General features: G+C 35.9%; 3 protein-coding genes across 4 annotated transcripts in view; 1 reads left to right on the top strand and 2 right to left on the bottom strand.

Moving 5' to 3' along the window:
• LOC134841757 (uncharacterized) overlaps positions 1-23,669 on the bottom strand; it is a 555,870-nt gene that overhangs the window by 304,856 nt on the left and 227,345 nt on the right. The window lies entirely within an intron of this gene.
• On the top strand, positions 932-7,038 carry LOC134841696 (CLK4-associating serine/arginine rich protein-like). The gene is made up of 7 exons (XM_063857734.1): positions 932-1,161; positions 1,426-1,532; positions 1,918-2,085; positions 3,630-3,822; positions 4,631-5,091; positions 5,318-6,349; positions 6,827-7,038. Exons 1-7 carry the CDS (start codon positions 994-996, stop codon positions 6,969-6,971), a joined length of 2,274 nt encoding a protein of 757 aa, XP_063713804.1. The 5' UTR covers positions 932-993; the 3' UTR covers positions 6,972-7,038.
• Positions 10,560-23,652, bottom strand: LOC134841624 (uncharacterized). Of its 2 annotated transcripts, none has more exons than XM_063857665.1 (5): positions 23,594-23,652; positions 22,179-22,389; positions 19,494-19,649; positions 18,138-18,467; positions 10,560-12,601 (listed from the first exon to the last, which is right to left on the bottom strand). In XM_063857665.1, exons 2-5 carry the CDS (start codon positions 22,386-22,388, stop codon positions 11,450-11,452), a joined length of 1,848 nt encoding a protein of 615 aa, XP_063713735.1. In that variant the 5' UTR covers position 22,389; positions 23,594-23,652; the 3' UTR covers positions 10,560-11,449. The 2 variants fall into 2 exon arrangements, with proteins under 2 accessions (XP_063713735.1, XP_063713727.1); XM_063857657.1 differs by lacking the exon at positions 23,594-23,652 and adding an exon at positions 23,038-23,403.

Raw genomic sequence — 23,669 nt, forward strand, 5'->3', positions numbered from 1 at the left:
GTGGGACTTAAACATGTACAAAAAAGTCATGTAATCAATTTTCTCGGATCAACTGGTGTCTGCTCAAAGATTGTCGACTTAAATGCTACTAAGGTCGATCCGTTACAAGTAAGGTTGATCGCCTTCACTAGTTAGTTTTTTCAAGTTAAGTGTCAATAAACGAAGTGAAGACTCTAATTTAGGTCGGGCAGTTTTTCAGGAGAAATTCTTTAAAATTGATCATGCTCCAAATGGATTTTTTTGCGGTTTGGCTTTTGATTTATTTTAAGGTAAACGCAAATTGATTTGCTCAAAGCAAGGTAAATTAAGCTCGCCAATTTTAAAAGTGCAATCGGCGTAAAAACAAACATGGTTGATTTTAGTCCTGAACGTAGAATTATTTTAAGGATTTGCCATCGGACTTGAAAAATTTCCTGTTGTCCTACTCTCTCTAATTGAGTTAGTTTTATGGAAAAAGTGTCAATCATTAAGTTTTCAATCATGAAGTGATGTATTTTTTTATCTTCGAAATATGAGGACAAATTTTTCAGTTAAAATGAATTATTTAGGTTTTGAGTTCATTGACACTTCTGTTGGCAATGTTTTCTTAAAGGTTTATTTTCCGCAGAAACAAGTACTACTCCTGTAGTATCGGTTTTCTTCAATTTGAAGTTGATTTGTTTTTTCTTGTTTTAATTTTTCGCCGTGTTTAGAACTTATTTTTGCTGTTTTTGTTGCTTTGGGGGAAGTGTGGCTTCTCTTCGTGCTGCTTCTTCGAAATATCTCTTCCTAGCCTAAATTTTTGTGCAGAAATTTCAAGTGTTCGGCCAAAAATAGATGTCATGAGTTAATACCAAATGTGCACCCTTTGGGTGGTGTCAGTATATTCATATTTCGGCAACGAGGAAATAGTCGAATATATCCTAAATATCAGTTGATTGTGTTTTAGAAGTTCAAATGCATTTCTTGGTAGTGAGATAGCAAATTGAGACCAATTTGTGACGGAAGTGAGATATGCCGAGTGGGGGTGCAGTAATAGGCATGTGGGGTGAGGCTAGACGCCAAGAGAAAATGATCCGAGGGGCTATGGTGGACCTAAGGAAGAGGGCAGAACGACGTAGCCAGTACTACGAGCGTATCAAACTAGACCCCGCCCAGTTCCTCAGAGTGCATGGGCGCAAGGTAACTGATAAAAAACTACTCAACTGGACTGATCTGATAAGAACACTTTTCATTTACTCTTGATAATAGTGTTTTCTTTTTTGGGCTCTGCCCGAACGTGGAATCAAGGCAAGGTTTATGCGAGTAATCGACTCTGAACAGCAATTTTCCATAAAAGTGTTAGTTTTATACAGCTAATTTATAATTGATGGTTCTATGGGAAAACTAAAAAAAGTTCGAAAGGCAGTTTGGTAAGAGTGATAGTCTTGGATTTGAAATTGGTAGATCCGGATGAAGTTGGATACAGTAGAGGCGGAGAGGGCAGAGGGTCACTGTGTGATGCAGCCATGGCAGGGAGACTCCTCCGTCACAATAGACAGATTCGACGCCAGGTATGCTCTACTAAGCCGCAAATTATTCTACCCTTGCTTCCTTTTATGCATGTTCTTTCACTCAATAGGTCCTAATGGTAAGTGGAGGAAAGTAAATAATTGGTGTTTTTTTAAAACTTTTTTTGGCTCATACTGAAGTAAAAGAAATTTGGTGAGTCATAGTCTTTGGAACATATTTGAAGCTCTAACTTTTTCTTACAGTCAGTATTGTTTTTTTCAGAGAAGTATTAAGTTACAATTTCCCTAACAAAATCCGTATGTAAACAGCGTGGTATTATTTCAAAGGGTATTACCTCAATTTATTGCACAAAGAAATAATATTTTTCCACAGTTTTGGCGAGGGCGTTTATCTTTTAAAGATTGTTTCTATGCTGTAATTGCTTAGAACGTTTCTGGACTCTGTTCCGGAAGTGGTGAAACGAGATTCGATTTCGGACTCTTCCTCCTCGTCGGACTATGACTCAACTTCGGACCGGGAGGACACGACTGGGGCTAAGCTGGCTTCGGTCAGCGAGAGAAAAGTTAAGCAGAGGTGCAACTATGAGAGATACAGGTGTGGTGCTGACCAGCTCACTTCTCAATTTCAGCTTGTCAATTTATGCTCCCGATCAATTTTTTAAATGTAACCCACGGGGTCGTTTTGCAAATTATTTCACTTTTTGTTCAGTTAGGACATCTTGACTACCCATTTTTTGGTGTACTGGCTGGTGTATGAGCCTTTACCTCTAATGTGTGAAGAAACATGTACCTACCCTGAAAATTAAGGCTAGGCAGCTGTTTTTTTTTGTAAAGAACTCTTCGGTTATGCTGTTCCTTTCCCTTGTGTATACATGTTCTTTTGAAAAATGCCAATTTAAATACAAAAAATCTGGTAAAAGCCTGTTAATTTCAAGGGAAATGTAATTTTTATGCTAACTGGATAGAACAAATTGCTAAAATCTTAATAGAACTTACACCTCAAAATTTTCATGACTTTTTTCCCGGTTTTTTTCTGCTTGATAGGTTTCGCCCTATATAATATTGGCTTCATGGCCTCATATTGCTGCTTTCGACAAGCGAAAATTTTTTTTGTGCGTTGGGGTGTTATAATGGCAAGGGGTATTGATAATTTTTTTAGTCTTAGATTTTTTTCCGGCTTAATAGGTTTCGGCCTGTGCTGTATTGGCTCAGTGGCGTTAGGTTGTTATTTGACGAGCAAATAAAGTTTTGTGTGTGTCTGTCTGTCTGTCTGTTTGGAGGGTGAGGGGGCCTTAATAACTTTTTAAAAGTCTTGTTGATTTTTTTTCGGCTTAGGGTTTCTGTTAAGGTATTTTCTGGTTTGTTACAGCTGAGTAAGTTTTCTTCAGATGCAAATTTCACATTATTTTGTCTTGTAATGTTTTTGTTTCAAAACTACCCTGATTTGTTTGATAGATCCAGTTATTTCGACATTTTTTCCTTATTTTGCCGACTTAGCTACTTTGGTTTTTTAATCGCAAGTGGTGCTAAGAGCAGCTTCACCTCTCTGTTCACTTTGCTTTTGCCTGTTAAAGCCCGTATTTACTGTTTTCTTGCTTGTTTGCTAAGTGCAGCTTTGCCTCTGTGTCGAAGCTTACTTATCGTTACTCTCCCTTCACAAACAAAAGACTAAAGTTGAAAAAAAAAATGAGATTTTGTTTTCAAAATTATAATAATTTGGTTCCTGCGAATCGCATAGGAGCTATCAGTACGCCTAAACAGGCCTGTCGAAGAATAAATAATTTAAATTATCATCTCCCCACATTCCAGACTGTGCTATTTTGTTGAGCAAACTTTTTTTTGCGACTCAAGGCCGTTTTTTTGCGTCTAGAACTTTCACGTGGTACCACTATTGCAGCCGAAATTGGTCAGGCTGTGGTAGACCTGAAGCTAGAGGTCAAGTGAGAGCTCGTCCTCGCACACTATCACTGCCATGTCATGGGATCGAATACACGATCTGACGATTTCAAAGTGAACGCCTTACCACTATGCTAAGTACTTCTAAATAGACTGTGTTGGGAGTTTTCTGTGCTAATAGTATGGCAACCGATTGCTTTTAGTTTTCGAGGCATTGCATATTTATTTTGTGATATAATTCAGGACCCTGGTGCAGAACGACTACCTTGGAGTGGAAGAGGGGCCCTGTCTCAGACAGATCGCCCTCGAAGAAGAGGGGGGAGGTACAAGGGGAACTTCGGTGGTGTCTAAAGAGTCACAACTGACTACTGGAGGTGGCAGCACGAGTGATAAAATAGGCAAAGCAGGTGGTCCATCCAATTCTGCCACCAGCAAAGTAGGGTCAAGTAATTAATTGTTGCTTCGAACTGCTGTAGTTGGGCTGCAAAAAAGTGCACAGATTCTGATTAATCACTCTTTAATCCACTTCATCTTCTGTCTAAGTAACAGAGTGAATGAAAGTACATTCAACTGTGTTAAAGTACTTAAACTATTCATTACTCCTAGCGAAAGAAGCATCATCGCGGGATCTACTTAACAATCTCCCCCTATTGTATCTACTAAAGAATCTCCCCCTTTCTTGAAAGGGGGGGGGAATTGTTAAGTAGATCCGCATCGCGATTTATGATCTTCATTTAAAAATTGGGAGTCCACTCGCACTGTTATGCAGCCTACTATAATTAATGTTCTTTCTCTATTCTGAATATCCAAGGCTTCCTGAGTCTTGGCTACTGCAACTTCTCAACAACATAGTTGTTTCGATGACAACTGGTTGTATTAGTAATATGTTGATGCTTTTTTGACACAAATTATTCGGTCGTTGTAAAAGAATTGATTGACACGTGGCGACTTCGAAGTGATGACAATGTTATTTGACAAAGCCACCCGCCTCAATTGATTTTGAAAAATTGTGCCGAGAGCTTGGTGGCTCATTTCAAGGTAACTAAGCAAACTGAACTATTTTTCTGCTAGCGACTACGGAATCTGTTTTTTTTTTAATTATCTAATTTATAAGTTTGTTGATCTAGAAGACAAAATTCAATCGGACTGCTTCAGAAAATGATGTATTCGAGATCAGAAAGCGAGTTTCTGTTTATAGCCAATGCGAAACAGCTGGCGTAAAATAAATTCAACGATTGTTTCAGGCTGCTATTGGCTACAACTACGAGAAGAATGCCGGAATCCTTTTGACAAAACACTCGTTCTCTTACGACGACTCAGATGCCAGTAGTGACAGTGACGACAGCAGCTTCGACGAAATCGACCTTGAAGTGACCCTTGATGTGGACAAAATAGACTCAGACCAGAAACGACTTCTAACTACCTACTCTATGGCATATGGACTGAAGAAGAATATCTTTTTGAGGTATCTGGCGAAAGACAAAAATGAACAGGAGAGTCTGAGATTGTCTAAAATGCTGGAAGATGAAAAGGCAATGTACTCGGGTAGAAAAGGAAGGCACAAGAGACGAGAATTCCACGACGAGAAAGTGCAGCTGCATCGCAGAATGAATCCCAGAATGGAACTGAGCTATGTAACGAGAGAGAACAGAAAAGAGGTGGAAGAAAAGGTGAAAGAAAAGTCAGTAGAACGACAGAAATCCAGGTACCATTACTCAAAAAATAGAATATTGCGCCATGCTGAAAATATACATTTGGCGAAGAGCTCTAAATTTTTTGAAGCTCGGTTGATAACCTTGTATTTTTCTAGTTTACCGGAAATTAGGTGTATCTCTAACTAATTTTTTCCACTAGCTGCATCGTGTATGTTATGCAGTTTCAGCTGTTGAATAAGCAGAAGTCGGTAATGGGCCTAGAAGAGTTCGTTTCAGGTCGACTTCTGAATCGTCAACTGAGGAAGACACAGCTCCTAAGTATATAACATCTTTCGACATCAACAACGAACAGGATGAGGAATGTCCGCACGAGGAACTGAAAATTGAAGTTAAAAGCTTAAAGAAAAGTATGACTCCAGAGCGATCTAAGAGTCGAGATAAGAGACGATCTAGAAGTCGACGTCGGGATAGAGAACGTCGCTCGAGGTCTCGATCTGACCAAAAAACTCGAAGGCGTACACCGAAATCATTTCGAGGGTCTAGGTCTCGGTCGCCACGGAGGAACTCACCTCGCAGACGATCACGTCACTCTCGGCAAAGATCAAGGTCGAGATCGTATCGCTCGAGACATGAGCGAAGGTCAAGATCCCGTGGAAGGTCCAGAAATAGAGGTGCCAGATCACGCTCGAGATCTAGATCGAAAGACAGAGCCGAAAAACGTTCAAAGTATTCTGGATCCACCAAAAACAAAGAAAAATTGAGTTCAATATTATCCAAAACGCGCAATCGGAGATCCAGGTCGTCATCCGATAGCTCTCTCGATAAACATCAGAGACCAAAGTTGGATCTAAGTGCAATTCAAGCAAAATGCTCAAACAGCAAAACTGCCAATAATGAAACTGCTAGTAAAAACGGTAGCGGAGTGATCAAACGGTACCGAAGAAAGTCTCTTTCCTCTAATTCAGATCTCGAAGAGTCGCCTCCTCGAACAAACCTTGCATTTTCGAAGCCTCCATTACCTCCTATTAGGAGACCATCTGAACTTGACCAGAATTTTAATGGGTCGAATAGCAGCCTGGACGGTAGTTTTAATGAGTCCAAATATAAAACGAAGACAGCTCCAACTAGCTCGAAAGGTAACGAGAGTTCTTCGACTAAACTGAGTGCAGTGGAGCGGATGAAGAAACTGATGGAGCGGCAGTTAAACAAACAGATCAAGGAGGACAAGCAATCACGTGCTCTGAAGGAAGAGAGGAAGTTCCAGCAGAAGATGGAGTGGGAGGAGCACCAGAAACACATGAGTGACAGGTGAGTTGAGGGTTTGAATGGTCAAAGTGTGATAGTTAGGATCTCAGAAAACTCAAGTGTGTTAATCGTGGATTTTAACCTTTTAGAGATATTATATAATCTAGTTAATATATAATCTAGAGGCTCAGCCACTATATCGGTGCTGAGTGAACGTATAGAGCTTAAGGTAATTTTGATTCACTTGCGATGCGCAGCTGAACGTTGAGTCGCCACTTTATTCACATCTGATTTTTGGTTTCTCAAGATTTTAACCAATTCGTACTAGTATTTACGATTTATTATGACCCAAGAGAAATTTTAATAAACGGAATTTTTAAGAAGAGAGAATATTAAATTGATTCTGCTCAATAAATTGTATCGCTTTTTCTGTGCACTTTGTACCAATATTAGCAATAAAAGATCGATATATAATTGTTTATCTATTTGAGAGTAAGGTTACGTTACATTATTCCTTTTTCCAAAACGGTGTTATTCTAGGTGGTCAAACAGCGGGAAGAGGCGAGACCTTGACAAAAGAAGTCGATCATCCTCAAAAGATTCGGCAGAGCCTGAATGGAAAAGAAAAGAAGACACTAAAAAGAAATCAAGAAGTAAAAGTGAAACTTCTTCGGATTCCGATTAAAAACTATTTTAGCTACCGTTCAAAGTTGTTTATTTTATTGTCCAATGAATTAATTGCTTTTTTGGGATTTTGTTTTGTATCAACAAATCAGCCATATTAGAAGTAAAAGTGCTCAGCTGAAGTGTTGTGGCTTTCTTACTTTTGTTTTGGCTGATACTTTCACCAGATTTTGTCTTCTGCTTTATGATACTTATTTCACTTGCAAAATCACCTGTAAATGAAAAAGGGCACATGACTTTTTCTCGAGAAAACTTGAATTGAAGCATTTCGCTTGCAATTAGCAAGCGTTATCAAACCGGAATGTAAGATTTTTTTGGGTTATCAACTTGTCTAACAGAATAACTTGGTATTTTGGTTCATAATGAATTCAAATTTTTAATCGTCTCCGGAACACTAAGTCTGGAGGAAATGAATACTCCTGTGATGGCCATGGCTTAGAATCTGACTAGGAATTGTTTTTTTTTTCAGATGGGAAAATCTGTTTCAAAAAAAATTTCGGCTTCTTATTTATCTGCTTATTTTTTGTCGGCTTAGTTGCCACATCTTAAAATGCACGCAGGTGCTTTTTATCTTTTCATTTACTCCTGCAATTTGTGATTCTACTAATCTTGACTTCGTATGTTCTCCTTTTTCGATTTGTTCGCCTAAAATTTTTCGGCCTAAATTGATTTCGGCTTGTATTTTATCGGTTTCTCACATAATTTTGGGTCGTTTGAGGGAACCATAATTTGGTATGCTTTCCTTCGGAATGCACAAAATGTGAGAAAATCTCATAATACAATATAAAATTCAAAATTTTTCATGACAACAATTTTTATTGCTCAAAAATTGTTGTTGAATTTTCATTAAACGCCGTCGAATATGTTTCTGGACGTGTTTTCCGCAAATAGAACATCATTCCAGACAACATTTTGAATACCTTCTTTTTGTGGTTTCTTTTCGTTATCTTTGGACTTGATGGCTCTTTTCCTTTCCTGTCTGCTAGCTTGCAAAAATTTTTCGTTTTCTTTGAAGTTGATGGCTTTTTTTTCATTTCCTGCCTGCTAGCTTGCAATATTTTTTTTGTGGTATCGCAAATGATGCGAAGCTCCGCTTTGCCTCTGTGGGATAAAATCAGTTAAGTGTATGAGCATGAGTCGGTTTGACTTTTAAAGATACGGTTTATCATGTTAGAAGCAGCTTAGAAAATGTCAAATTTCTGGGATTTTATTCGTTTTTTGGAAAGTTTTTCGAAGAATTTTCTGCTGATTCTGAGTTTTGATAGTTTATTAAAGCTAACATGCTGCTTCAATTTTTTCTACGTAATCTGTTTACCATGTGTTTTTTGTAGAAAAATTTATATGTTCTTCGGAAGATTTCCTTTTTATTTTTTGCCGGTTGTTTTAAAAATTTTGCCACTATTCTCAAAAACAACTGAGTAAATCTGATATAAGGGTTCAATCTAAAAAATCTGGGTGTGCAAATCTTCAATTTTCAAATCAGGATGAGGAAAGCAGAAGCTGTTCTCATGCTTTATTCGAAAAAAACTTAATGGTTTAGAAATCTATTTCTAATCTATTTCACTTTTTTTCGACAGCTACCCAGCCAAATTTAATTTAAACACTTCAATTGAAAAAACAATTGAGTTGCACTTCTACTTAAGCAGAGAAACCTTAGGTTTTAGCGTTAAGTCTATTTTTTGGGAAATTTTGAATGTTACGCATTTACGTATTCGTAATAAAAATGATTAAAAATATCAGAACAGGTAGATCCAGCATTAGATGAGCCACCAGTTTACTTTCGAGGACGTTAGACTTCTAAGCAACCAGTAAGATATTCAAAATTTGTTTTTTTTGTTAAAATCAAATTTTTGCTGCATAACTTTGGCAGTTTAAGGAAACTGTAGCTGCTTTACTGCTGGCTAGTTAGTAAAATTACAAGGGGCCGTGGAGCAGACCTGAGAACGTGATACTCCTAATGTCGACAAAATTTGTTTTTAAGGTGTTTTTTAAAGTTCTCTTTATTTCTTTTTGTTTTGACTGCTTAGAACTTTTACTCGCTTGTGTTTGCGAAGCGCAGTTTCGCCTCTGAGTTCCAATGTGTTTCATACCAAAACAATATCAGCTTACCATGCATCTCGAATAATGTTCACATCTCAACACTGAGTATCTCGCTTTGATAACAAACAAAATTCTGGATGCGATATTTAGCTGTTACTCATCTAATACAAAAATAAACCTTTGTTCTGGCAACGTTGATGTGTTAATCGGCATCAAATGTCAAACAATGTTAGGCATCATAAAACACGTGTTCAGTATGTTTTGGTGCCATATTTGAAAAACTAGTGCGGTATTTGAAACAGTATTGCAATACTTGAAAAACTAGTGCAATATTTTAAACACTAGTGCAATATCGTTCCTAGAGCAATAAACAAAATAAATCAAAGAGAAAAAATTGGGTGTATACTGTTCAGTTTTTTTTTACATGTGTTTCATACCAGATAAGCAACAGCTTATATTGCATCTTGAAATGTGTTCAAATTTCGACACTGTGATTCGATTTCTTCGCGAATTTTTATTATTGGCTTCCGAAGTGAAAAAAATGAATAGAAGAAACATGATTTAGAGGAGTCAGAGTAAAACGTCACAACTTATCGCGAAAATGTTATTTGTCCAACAGCAGTCACGAGCAAACAAATTTTAAAACTTTTTTTTCACACTTTTCTATTTTTATTCGACTTCGCATAAATTACAGGGTATAACTTTTCTTAGTGCTGAGATTGAGACGGAATTGTTGCCGCACAACAGCGACTGGTCAAAATAAAAGATGCAAATACACAAGGTTAATTGAATTTTTTCCCGGTTATAACAAAAGTCGAGAACTCCACTAATGCGTAACTTACTATCCTAGATTTTATTTCAATTGCTAAGCTAAAGGAAGTCAAATATCTTTTTTGGCCACAGTGCGCTGGATAAAGTTGAAATTGGGCTGTTAAAGTTTTTAAGTAGATAGAACCAACATCTTCGTGGCGATAAAAGAGCAAGGATTTCAGTATAAAAAAAATTCTGCTTCTCCTGTGTGCAAGCATGTATTTTGTTCTTTATTGTCAAAAGGATTTAAAAATCTATGTAAACTCTACTACAAAAACATGCAAAACTTTCGTCTGCATGATGCAATCTGTATTTTTTCTCCCTTGAAACTCAAAATTTTTCGATGCATTATATAGAATTTGCTTATCTACTACATAGAGATGTGCAAAGAACAATAAGGATAGCTGGTTACTGTGCAAGTAGCACAAAATGTTCCGATCATAACCTAAAACACAAATTTTTTCTTTCAAATTGTCGTTTTTCTGCGTGGTGTGGTAAAAGGATCAGAACAAAAAAATTACAACTTAGGCGTATTCGATAGTCAGAATAAATAAAACAGGATTTTAAAAAGTTGTTGGAATCAGGACTGAAAAAGTTTTTGTATGATATATCATTGGATCCATTCCGATAAGTATTTTTTGGTACTTCACTTTACGTAGAAAACAAAAAAGACAAAAAACTAAAACACATCCGAGTACGAAGTTCCTCTACATTTTTCAAATGGCTGGAACAATAAATATACCGGGGATGAATTTTTAAATTTGCCCTGTTGGAATAATATAGCGAAATCATCTTTGATTACATAAAGAAATTAAGCACAGGTTATTAGATATGTATAGAAAAAAGTCACAAAATACAGATATCTGACATTTGCAGTTGATATATAAAATTTTCTGTTTTACATTTCAAATCAAATTATCTACAATAAAGAGCACTGGAAAATGTTGCTGTCTCATTTCTCGAGGTTGTAGAGGTTAAAATAGGTTGTACCACTACCAAAAACACTGAAGGTTTTAATCGCTCATCTGATACTGGTAAGTTGCGTGAAAATCAGCATACGGGAAAATCAGACTACACTGTTTTTAAATCGAAAACTGGGCTATTAGGACGAGGAAAGTTTTGATTTAGGCGTAAAAAATTTAAGCACTATTTACGCGGCGATCTGCTCGGTTGAATCCATTACAGGTGGGGCTGAGTTACTTTTTCAAAAAAAAATGTAGTCTGAATTTCCCACTTTTTTGAATTTCAGACGCTTATACTCAATTTACAGTTCCCCGTTTATCAACCTCCCATCTCATGCACCATAAATGTGATGTATTTGATTTCAAAGTTTTTTAAAATAGAAAATCCTAGCCCACTTAATTAAACTTCTGTGCACATGCGTCAAGAAGAATATTAAAAGTTGAATAAATTTATGTACATAAACGATAAACGATATGCTGATATCGGAAGACTAAAATGAGATGAAAGTAAAAAAAATGTGCGCAGAAATTTGATTTTAAATTCATAAAAAAGTTTTTTTTTCTTTCTGAATTCGGAAAAATGTTAATATTTGTTTTACTTTCATCTAATTTCAACTACCGCCCTCTTATTTAGCGAGAAAAAGAGGTTGTTGCCCTCAAATCTTTTTCATTGTGATTTGTTGTAATTTTTCATAACTTCAACGACTGATTGATGTACGGTGCGTACTTCGGGGTACATCTTTTGCAACTTTTCCGTCTCGAGGAAGTTGTTACTCCTCGGTGCCAGCAGAATCTTCATCATTTCTTCATCTGTGAAGTTCTCCCACTCGAATTGCGGGTTCACGTGACATTTATACATTTCCAAGATCTCATTGTGAGAGATCCTTCCTGGGTTGGTCAAGTTGAAGGTTCCGTCAATTCTTCTAGCACACATGTCAACAATGATAGGAATGAACTCCGGAAGTACCGTCATTGAGTTAGGAATAGAGCAAATCTTCTTGTAACTTGTGATTTTTGTGACGAAGTTCCTTGGGTGGTCTTTATTGTCAATTGGCATCCGGATTCGGCAGTTAAGAACGCCTTTTTGGTCGTTGAGTAAAGTGTCTGTGAACCCTTTGACATACGAGTACGCAGAACCATCGAAGTTTGGAGGGTCAGTTTCAGTAAACCCTGGTGAACTTTTTTCAGGTGCGTGTACTTCATCGTATAAATATATACAGCCGGTTCCCAAATACGTGAAGTGTATGTACAGTTTTTGACACAAAAGTGCAAGGTGAACAGGAGCAAAAAGGTTGTCTCTTACATTTTCCCGCCATTTTCCGGGTTTTTCAAGGTAGTCTATAGTTGCAATGTACTTCCCGTCAACATAGCCCGAAGTTCGCCCTGCTAGTGAGATCACGTGACTAGGCATGACATCGCTGATTTCTTGCTCGATTTCTGCACTATTTTCAAGTCGCTTCTCGCTTACTATAAGTATATGACCGTGTTTTTTCAAATAATTAACAACCATTTCACCAATCCAGCCTTTGCCTCCGTATACCAAGAATTTCAGCCGCTTGTTAGTCCAGCATTTGAGGTCCTTATTTTCTCTGAACCAATCTATAGTCTGCTGCAGACCATCTTCGAAAGAAACTTGCTTGGTCCAGCCGAGGTCGAGGAGTTTCGAGGCATCTACTCGGTAACCGAGGTCGTTTTTCACCCTGTCTTTCACGTGTTTAATCTCACTAGTTCCCCCGATCATTTCTTTCAGTTTATGGGCCAAGTCTATAATCTTGATCTCATCCGCGCTGCCTATGTTGTAAATCTGACCAATTTCTCCCTGGAATCAAAGTGTATTCACGCTTATGATTTGTTGGATCTTCCGAAATCAAGTCTAATTGTAAATATTTCAAATATAAAATGGTTGAAATATCGAATCTCAAAAAATTCGAATTCGGCAGCATGGCAAAGCGTGATAATTTACTATCATAGCAAAAGTTTCATTACGCAAATCAAAGTTTTTTCCGTCTCTTATTTTTTTTCAAAATTTTGTAGGCGTCTATCTTATTGGAGATTCTACTGTATTCTCGACTAACAGCAGATCCGCCTTAGAAAACCTTACCTTGGGTTTATGAAGGGTTGAAATTATGTGTTACGATAGTTTATAAGCCTAAGGTTTATTGGAGTGATTATAAGCCTAAGGTGAGCAAATCAGAACAATTAAAATGAGGACTTTTTCACAGCTATAAGTTGGGAATATAATTTACAAGAAAACAGTAGCAAACAAAAATTTTGAACGTTTTTAATAGGTCGGCCAAACCAACAAATAATTTTCGGGTCTCACGCGATGCATCTTCGTTCCAAAAATGACAGTATTACTTGCCATGATTGCCCAAAAAGAAGAAACTACAGAATATGAAAATATCTATGACTTCAACTGACATGAACTTGTCAGAAATTAACCATAAGACAAAAACAATTCTATAGGGGTAGATTATTGAACCTTCCGCGTCGATTGAGCATGATTAGATCAAATTCGGAAGTGGAAGTTTTCGTTTTTGGGTTCAAAACACTAAATTTTTGGTGGCGATTTTCCAACCCCATGAAATATAATAGCAAGATCAAACTTAGAGAAATCATAGATAATGGCAAGATGCATCATGTATCATAAATTGAGCCCAATCCAGCAACTATACCGGAAATTATTAGCACTTGCGAAAACCCCCCTTAGACCGGAAAAAAAGCAATTACCGCTAAAAAAATGTCTGTGTGCCTATTGATTTTCTGGCGGTAATGAACATGAGATTCCAATCACGAAAAAAGGCACCTTGTGAACAAAACCCGTCCTCCAACTCTTTCCATGCTGTTTTCCTCCTGGGAAAAATGATAATGGACCTTAAAAATGCAACAACTTGGGAAGTACTATAGGCTATGGATGAAACTTGATAGGTACACCTCACGGGTTCTCATCCTGAATATGGAAGATTGACCCCTGGTGAACCCGGAGAGGTCTTTAAAAGACTTTTTGGTTGATAGAAACTCCCGAGATTAACAACTCAAAGTGGCCTCTTCCCCTGCCCTAACCCAAGGAAATGGGAGTCGATCGCTTTACTTGTAATTAATTGGGGGCAATTTTGTTCATTGGGAAAGCAATCAGAAAAAGATATAGCTGCGGAGTCATAACAAGGAGGTAGTGGATTGAATCTGAGTGCAACTAGAAAAACATTGTATTGAACCTAGGATGACAGTTAAGCCATTAAAAGCAAATAAACTAGACCAAAGAAAGTAACTTCCACAGTAAAGTGGCAACAAGATGAGTGCGGCACAGTAATTACTTCTCCTAAATAAAAAAATGATTGGACGAGATATTTACTTAGCTCTTCAAAGGTGATTTTTTGGTACAATTGCACTCTATAATATACGAGATGACCCTCTTATAGCTAGAAAGCCGGAATTGAATTAGGTTATTACATTGTAATTTTAGAAGCTCACAATGAGGTAGCTGCATCTGCAAACGTCTTCCCACTAGCTCAAGGATGCCAGAACGCTAACGTCATAATTAAAAAACAACTGGGGGAACAACAGTTCCCCCAGTTTGACAAAATTAGTTTGACAACAATTCAATTAGTAAAAACAACAGTTTGACAAAATTAGTTTGATGTTCAAGTGAGTTGGACTTGATATTTGAACAACTCATTTAGAGATACCTTTAAGAAATTTGATTTTCATAGCTAGTGTCTTCAGGAGAAAACTCTGGTGAAACCTTGCACAAGAGCACCAGAGTAAAAATCAGGACTGATAGGGTCGTTCATTACTATCAGTAGACAAACAAAGCCAAAAAAATACATATAGTATACTCTTTGGGCAGAAAAATGCGCTGAGCGAGCAAACGGTTGATTCTAAAAAATAATTGAAGAACTATTATAGCGAAGTTAGTGGATAGCTGGTTCTCACTTAGAAAAAAGTCGCTAAAAGAAAAAACAATTGGTTTTCGAAGTTGGAGAGCTCATTTAAAGTACTCAAAGGAATAGTAATCTCTAGTGACCCTTTTAGTTTCAGCAGGTCGAACTGAGTAGTTGAGTAGAATTACTGATTGCAATTGCACAGTTAGAATTCTCTAAAAAGGGTTCAATCGGGTTGTTGAATTTTGGTAAGATGATTTGCAACCAGGCAATTGTATTGATTGGTCGTGGACCCTTTCTTTTTGATTAAATTACTAGATTTTATTCTTGCAATTTTAGAGTAATCTGTATCATGATTTTTTATCAAAACTTCTCTAATACGGAAATTTTTGCGATTGCGCATGCGAGCTATACAACCACAAGTAAATTGACAAAAGGTGGTAAGCCTCATAGTACAGTATAAAGTAACTGCCACCAAATTTACTTTTTTGTGATTGGTGATACTAGTGAATCTGGGTTGCCCCATTAAAGTCATTACCCATGAGACAACTTTGCGGTTGGTGCCGTTAAGTTGAAATTTGATCGGATCTAGGGAAACAATATCTTGAATCTACAGTCACGGGACAAAAATTTGCATTTTTTTATTTGAACGAGAAAAAGAAATTTTTTCTTCACGTTTTGTTCGTTTACTCTGCAACTATTGAAGATACAGAATTTAAAGTTTGATAGAAGGTAGATGAAGTTATTTGAAAAGGTTTAAAAGAAAACCCTAGAAAGCGTAAATTAGCCAGGCTACAAGTGTTAATTTTAATGTGTTCTTGCTGTGGAACAACCTCACAAACAAAATAAGGAATGTGAATTTATGGGCGCAAACCAGTTTTTTGGGAAGTTGATGAGCTTGGCTTACTCATTATGTTGCCTAAAACTGTCCAATAACAGAATTACCAGTCCTTGGGTCCGGCGTAAGAAAACGGCAAAAAATTTATGATTAACTTGCGCTGATGATCGAATTTGTCAACAAAAACCATTCTGGCAAATGTTCTGGAAAAATTTCTGCTCCAATCTAAGCACAAGAGTCTCATTAGGTGCTTTGTGTGTAAGTCTTGTCCAGTTTTCTGCAATAAGCTCCAAAGAACTTTTATGTCGTGAAAAAAGATATGACCGTTCCAAGTAACTCTCTTAATTCTCTTGTTTGTCGTTTTTAGGCAACATTATGAGTAAGTCAAGCTCATCAGCTTCACACAGAACTAATTTGAGCCCATAAGTTCAAATTTTTTAAGAGGTTGTTCCACAGCAAGAACACCTGTAAAATTATTCTTGATAAGTTGGCTAATTTACGCCCTTAAAACAAGTTTTTTTTTCAGTTTTTTGGCCCGGTTAAGCCTTTTAAAATAATTTTATCTCCCTTCTGTCAAAATTTAAATCCTTTATCTTTAATAGTTGCAGAGAAAACGAACAAAACGAGAAGAAAAAGTTTCTTCATTTTCTCGTTCAAATCAAAAAGTTGCAACTTCTATGTCCCGTGACTGTACCTGGAATTTAAAAGTATCGCAGCTATTTAAGGTTCATACTATGTAAAAAACGTATCGAAAAACACTAACTCGTAAATGAACAGGGAAAATAATTTAAAATATCCAATAGTAGGATAAATGCAAGTTAGATCTAGGATTTTTGGAGGAGAAGGGTTGCGTATTTAAAAAAAAATTAGGTCAATTTTTTTTAGGTAGACCAAATTAATTTAATGGCTTTCATATTGCAAAAAAGGCTCTGTTTTGACCAAACTTTTAGCCCCGAGAGTTAATTTTAAGCAAAAACGGGTCCAAATTGCCGTTTTTGGTCACTTTTAGAAAAGTTTTGACAAAAACTTTGAAAAGTTTAGAGCGCGTTCCTCGAATAGAAAAAGAATATATTGGCGCCAAAAACTGATGCTTCAAAATTAAACAAAGAGTATTAGTCGACAGTGTGCTAAATAGTAACTTTGGAATTTTTTTAACCATTGGGAAAGTTTGAGCGTTAAAGAAACCAGAGACTGCTTGCATCAGCTGGAAGCCCTGAATTTCCCGACTGTCCATTACTCGCGATGAAAAGTTTTTGAAAACAATTTGCAAATGATTTATAAAGCTGAGGAAGACTGAACAAAAGCGAAAAAGTTTGAAAAGCTTGAACCCGCTCGCCATATAAATACTTAGTTATCTTTTTTGTCTAGTGAAGAACTAATATAGCCAACAAGACTTCGTAGTAGGGCGAAACTCTGAGTGTTTTGAGTGCCCTTTAATACAAAGAAATAGCTTGAAATTTTCCAAAAAAGTGAAATATTGATTTTTTTTTATTATTTGATGTTATCTTCTTCACACCATATAAAAAACAAATGTTTATAATTTGTGTCTGGTAGCGTTTCAATTATATATTCAATCGCTTTTTTTTTTGCAGCTTGAAATGTTTTTGTTGGCCGCGTACGCTTTAATAGAACGAAGTATATTGCACTTTCTTTAACCCAATTTGAATTATAGTGGTCTAAGTAGCCCCAAATTCAATCCACCAAAACGTTGAAAAATACTCGTCAAAAGTAATTTTTCCTGTTGTTTGAGCTTTGGACTCATTATCTTTGAGATAAAAGAAATGTATTTGAAATGATATTTTTTACCGTACGCTTCAATAATACAAAAAGTGTTGAGTGTTTATTATCTTAATTTGAACTATAGCGATCAATTTAGTCCTTAACCTAATCAACCATAACTTGTGAACAAATTTTGAAAAAGCTATTCTGAAAAAAAATCCATCAATTTAATATGCTTTTGACTAGAAGCCAAGAATTGGGTATTTTTCAAAGAATTAGTAGACGCGGAAGTTTTAAAAAAAATCCGAAAAATAAAATTTCAATTTTTTTTTTCATTTTTATATTGAAAATTTTATAACTTTTTTTTCAAATGATGGTTTCCAGCGAAGTTGGAGCATTCAGGGCTTCGCACTGCTACGAACACTTTTCTTTGTTTAGAAAAGTACATTGATAAAAATGTATGTAAAATTGCAGGAAGGTGCACATTAATTTTTTTGCTGGCCGAAGCTTTCGAGATACATACGCTTTTCGATTTTTATAATGAGGTCACTTTTTTCCTAGCAAAAAAGGACCCTATTTTGCCAAATTAGAAAACAGAAGGTAGCATATTGACAGTTTTTGGAGCATATTGACAGTATTTAGCGCATGCAGAAAAACATTCAGATGATTCTGCCAATTTGTGAACAAAAATAGAACCGAAGGGCTGTGAGGGGTCGAATCACTGAGGGGGTAGGGGGAGGTTTCTTCTAAATCCGCTACTAATTTGATGTAAAATGTTTCATCTGCCTTTTATTTACATTTTACTTTTTGTGGCATGTAGAATTTCAAACTCGCAACATAAAAATAATTGAAAGAAATACTTCAGTAAAAAAAGTGAACCAAAAAAATTTGAAAATGGAAAAGAATTTCAGCCTTGCCTTTTTCAGCACAGTGTAAATAGCTCTGCAGCAATCAGACACGTGAATAAAACTTCTTTTCACTGCCCCCGATCCGTGGATTGTGATTGGCTCATTTTCCAGCAATTGACAAATGAAGCGACCCATTACCTTGTCGGGATACTGGTACTGGCCGTAATTGTTGTTAGCTCGCACAATTAGTAAAGGCAGGCCGAAGCTTTCACTAAATGCTCGGGCCAGAGCCTCTCCTCCTGCTTTGCTGGCCGAGTAGGGGTTCTGAGGATGGGTAGGTGAGTCGGGCATGTGGTCTCGGCCTTCGCGGTTGTCGCCGTAGATTTCATCTGTCGACACCTACAAACAGGCCACGAGTCAATCATTTTTTGACCAACAATTGCTTATTCCATGACTCGAAAGTTCTTTTGAGAGACTAAATGGTTATAGTTTGTCTTCAATGTTCAATGTCCGCAGAAATTAGACATAGAAATTAAAAACAAACAATAAAGAAATGAAAAAAAAAGAAAAAGAAAAGTAAAAGCGCGTGTATTACAGCTAATTTTTAGCAATCACAGCTACTCACGGTTTTCACTCACTCTATATTGAACTAAAAGAATGCATAATTTTGAAACCAATTTTTCTCGAAAAAGCAAATTTGTAAATTTTTGTCAAATCACGACTGAACTAAATGGCTTTTAAATTATTCGCCACAATCTGATATTTATTTGTGGTCGATACCTGCTTTTTCGCGGAAAAAAGTAAATGAATATTAGAAAAAACATTCTTCAAATCTTGTATAATCAGGGTCGGCTCTTTTTCCTCCTTGTTAAGTATGCATTCGTTTGCTCTCAGAAACGTTTCTGTTCCTAGCATTGAAAATGGGGAGGAACTTTGTATTCGGGTGTTTTGATTTTTTTAAATTTTCCACGCAAAATCAGGTACCACAAATAATCATCGAAAAAAAAACGTCGAAAAATGTTGAAAAAAAAACGGTTTGAAATTTTTGATTTTTCGTCTATTTTCGAGCGAGTTAAGTGATCGAGTAACGTTCGTTATGTATGAAAAATCCTATCTAAGCTAAAAATTTATAATTTTACTCAAAGAAATTATAGTTTTTGATGCTTTTTAGCGCTCTCTGGCAAAATAAAATCTTCCGAAAGTATTTAAAATTAACTTTTTTTTTGCTTTTTTATTATTTTTGAAGACAATGGTAGTTTATGCCTAATTCACTAAAATTATACGCGTTTGTATAGCTCTATCATCACAGGACGTACAACAAAACACACTAATTTGAAAAAAAAAGTTCTGAGAATGTGGTCGGAACATTCTGTGCTACTTGTACAACAACCTGCAATATAGTATATTTTGTACGGGATGACTTACATGCAGAAACCTGGTGACTTTGCCATACTGTTGCATGGCTGAGAGGAGCGACAGGGTTCCCTTCACATTGGAGTCCACGTAGGCCCCTGGATCCTTGAATGAGTCATCGACGTGACTCATTGCAGCAAAGTGAGCAACATCAGTGATCTTCTCATCCTTGAACAAATTTTTCAGCCAAATAAAAAAGACGATTGTGAAAAAATGGTTGCAGCTGGACTATAGTTTATCTGAACCCAAAAAACGTGCAATATTTTTCATGGCAATCGCAAAGAACCGGGGTTGACCAAAAGTTCTAGTCATACAATTCCCATACAGTTCATACGACTAAAAAAATTTAAAAAAACTCAATACTAGCATTTTCCATGCTATAGGTATAACTAGCATTTTCATATAATGCAACTGCTTGGCCATAAATGGGAACTGTATGACTAGTACTTCTTCATAAAAATAAGTTATATGACTAGCGTTTTTCAAATCCAAAAATGCTCTTTCAGTAACTAGTTGAGCTATAAAGAATAATACAGTGCTGATTTAAACAAACCGGACAAATGTACGAAACTGGAAACTATAAACGCGTCTGTATCAAATTTGGCTGAGCCTAGACAAGAAATGAAGGAAACGAAATTTGCTTTAAAATTACCAGCTTGTTTATGGAACAGTTTACTTTGCAAAATTCGGGGCCAAAATTTTACCGGGACATTTTTGGTTTTTTATTCAATCAAAAATTGCTTCATTTTACCCTGAAAATTATTGACATATTTATATTGAAACGAAAAAAAATATAAGCAAAGAAGTTTTTTAAAAATACTTTTCTTATCGCATGATAGCCCAAAAAGGTAATTTTACCAGGTAAAATACAATTTTTCATTTAAAAACAATTTTTAAGCATTTTGCAGAAAGATTTGGAAATTTTGCCTTCATTATTTTTTGTTGGTCTGAGAAAGAGTTTCATTTTTAAAAAATGTGTTAGCAATTGGCCCGGTTGTTTTGGCGTTATTTTTGATTGACCAAAAAAACCAAAAGCGACACATTTTTGAGGAACATTTTGGCCCAATTTTTGCAAAATGAACTGAACCATCAAAAATCTGGTAAAAGTTCAAGCAAAATTCATTCCATTCTTTTTGCTTAAACTAATGAGAAAATGCGCCTAAAATTGCAATTCTGTTTGTATGTCCGATTATTTGAAATCAGCACTGTATACGAACCACAGCTTTTTTTTTCGGGCCGCAGGTTTTTTTTATATATATATATATTCGCAAATCTTTTATTTTGCCGAAATACATTTTGGTTAGTTATGTTAAAAAACATGTAATTTTATTTGAAAATTAATATTTGAAAATTTCTATCAGAAGTAGACTATGAGCTATACAAAAAAAAAACAAATGAAAAATTGACTTGATTGGCCATTTCTGGTTGAAAGATTGCAATGTCTCGTACTCAGTTTGTGCTTTGAAGAGGATCAATTTTTCACTGTTTTCGTAGAAAAACTTCATTGGTAAAATTTTTTGAAATCCTCACATATTTTCCTTGAACAATTTTATTTTTGTTTGCGTATGGCTAAAAAAAAATATTTTTTTTTGGAAAATTTAGAGATTTTAAGTTTACCTTACCATATAACTGAAAAAAGTTCTGGCTTTCACAAAAGACGCACATTTCGATTTTTGTTTCTTTTGGGTTAAAAACTGTATATTGACCACGTTATATACAAAGAACTACAGTTTTGCGTGCAAATTTTTGTTTGCTTTCAAAATAGATTATGCGACTAAAGAGTAAAATATAAAAATTTTCCCAATTTTTTTAATTATGAAATAATATGACTAACTTTCCTTGCAAAAAAGTTCATCAATTTTTCTGAGGTTTGTTAACTCTTACATTAGTTATAATATCATCAAAATGTTGTGCATCAACTATGATCAACCTCATATTCTTTTAATTTTTTTGGTAGAAAAAAGCTATTTTTTTTAAAAGCTAGTTATATTATTTTCATAGCAAGAAATTGTTTGACAATTTTTTTTTCAAAGAATTTATCAATGAAACCTGCGAAGTTTTTGGACAACCATGAGATGTTTAAGGTGTAAGTCTACTTTTATGCGTGCCGCTTAGTATGCGGAAAATAACGTAATCAAAATTGAGTTTAATTTATCACGTTTGCAACTGAAACTCAAACTAATGCGTACCCGGGTCGAAGTGCTCAGTCTAAGTTTCGACTTTCAAAGTCGAGCATATGGCAGTGCTCGATCGAAAAAGAATAGTCGATACAGTGGTTTGGGTCAATCACAGTTTCGAAACATGCCTCGAGTACGTTCGAGCACAGTCGAGCACAATCGAGCACGGTCGAGCACAGTCGAGCAGTCCAAACACACCTCGAGCACGGTCGAAACATACCTCGAGCACTGTAAAAACATATCTCGAGCACAGTCAAAACATACCTCGAGCTCGGTCGAAACTTGATTTAAGCAGATCTAGAAACAGTCGAAACATACTGAATTTCGGTCGAGACGGTCGAAACATACCAAATTTTGGTCGAGACGGTCGAATTATAAAGTGAGCACCTCGACCCGTGTACTGCATCAAACTGAGCAACTATTTTAATTACGCATGCTAAGCGGCACGCATGCAAAGCCGCTACGCCACGAATCATCCCGACAGTTTGTGAAACTCAATTGAAATGCAAGATGAGTTTACCTGTAGAATCTTGAGGAGGGCCGCTTGGTTGTTCAGATCTACCGCATAGTGTTTGTAGTTCGCAATGTCAGCATGACAGTATCTGGAGTTGCTGATGTCTACAATTTTGTCCACATTTGCCACAAAAGCAACATCTTCACTCTCCAGACATAGCTGGACGAAGTTACTGCCGATGAAACCACATCCTCCCGTTATTAATAGTCTCGACATACTAAATAAAAGGATGTAGATATTTGAACATCTCTTAAGTGCATATGCCTCCCCCTATTGCAAAACTTATCAAGTTCAGGATTTCAACATCAAAAGCCCCTACACAGCATAGCTCCCTGACTTGTACCAATACAAAAACCACAGCGTGCTTATGCTATACGTTTTTTTTTAGATAAGGGAGGGCTAAGGAGGATAGTTAAGGGAGGATAGTTTTGGGAGAGGATAGTTAATCTTTAAATTATTATGAAGGTTCCAGTCAATCGTGACTAGGTTTGATATTAATTGCTAATGAAATTTGGTTTAACTCAGAGATGCAACTACTCTAGGATTTTTAATGGTGCAGCGCGGCTTGTGATTTCTACTAAAATAATTAACCCTTATTTTTTGCGTCTCTTTTTGGTGTAATATTAAAGAATGTAATAATTCAAGTTAGTTTAAGTATACAAAAATAGCTTTCCTAACATCCATCAAATTGGCTTTGAAAACGCCTTCGAAAAGTTTTCAAAATTGCGAAAAAATAACTTGCTACACATGAAAGGAAAATAGTTCAAATTGATGCAACTTTTTTCTGTTATTTTACGATATAGTAGATTTGAAGTTGTTCCCAAATAATATTTGGAGCTTTAAAACGATCTCATTTTAATTATACCTGAAACAAGGTAACAAGGTCGAGTGATAGATCTTCTTTTGATAAATGCAGCTTTAAAACTCAATGAAAACTGATGAAAATCGTTTTTTTTTTAATAATATGTACTTAATATTTTAAAGACTGATTTTCAATAAAAAGGACGAACAATAAAAAGTGAAAAGTGCTATGTCTGCATTGATTAATATTTATGAGCACTTTTTGGCCAACTTTAACGTACGTCTTACAATTAATACAGATTTCTGTCAATGTTGTCTTATGCGTATTCTCAAATGGTAGAATGTATATAAAAACAGATCGTCTCTGGCGAATGGTGTAAAATCACCTGGTTGAAGTCTGTGAATAATTAAATAGTTGAGTCATTTAGGTAAAAGAGTTCGTCTGTTTTTTTTGGTCATTGAGCAAAGCTTGAATCGTTTGAGTTAAATATTTAATCAAGAATGAACAGTTGAATTAAAGCAAGTATGAACTTGTTAAGTTTGGTGTTTTAAAAAAACTTGTAACAAAATAACTTTTGTAAAAACAAAATAAAAACTGATAACTAAAGATGTTGGCTTACAAAAAATTGTTTCGGTGCGAGTACTCCAGTTGTTCGGACCGAGAGCACGACTTTTCACCAGACCGGCCAGAAAAAT

Source organism: Symsagittifera roscoffensis, chromosome 1 (genome assembly GCF_963678635.1).
Source record: "Symsagittifera roscoffensis chromosome 1, txSymRosc1.1, whole genome shotgun sequence".
Taxonomy (NCBI): Eukaryota; Metazoa; Xenacoelomorpha; order Acoela; family Convolutidae; genus Symsagittifera; species Symsagittifera roscoffensis.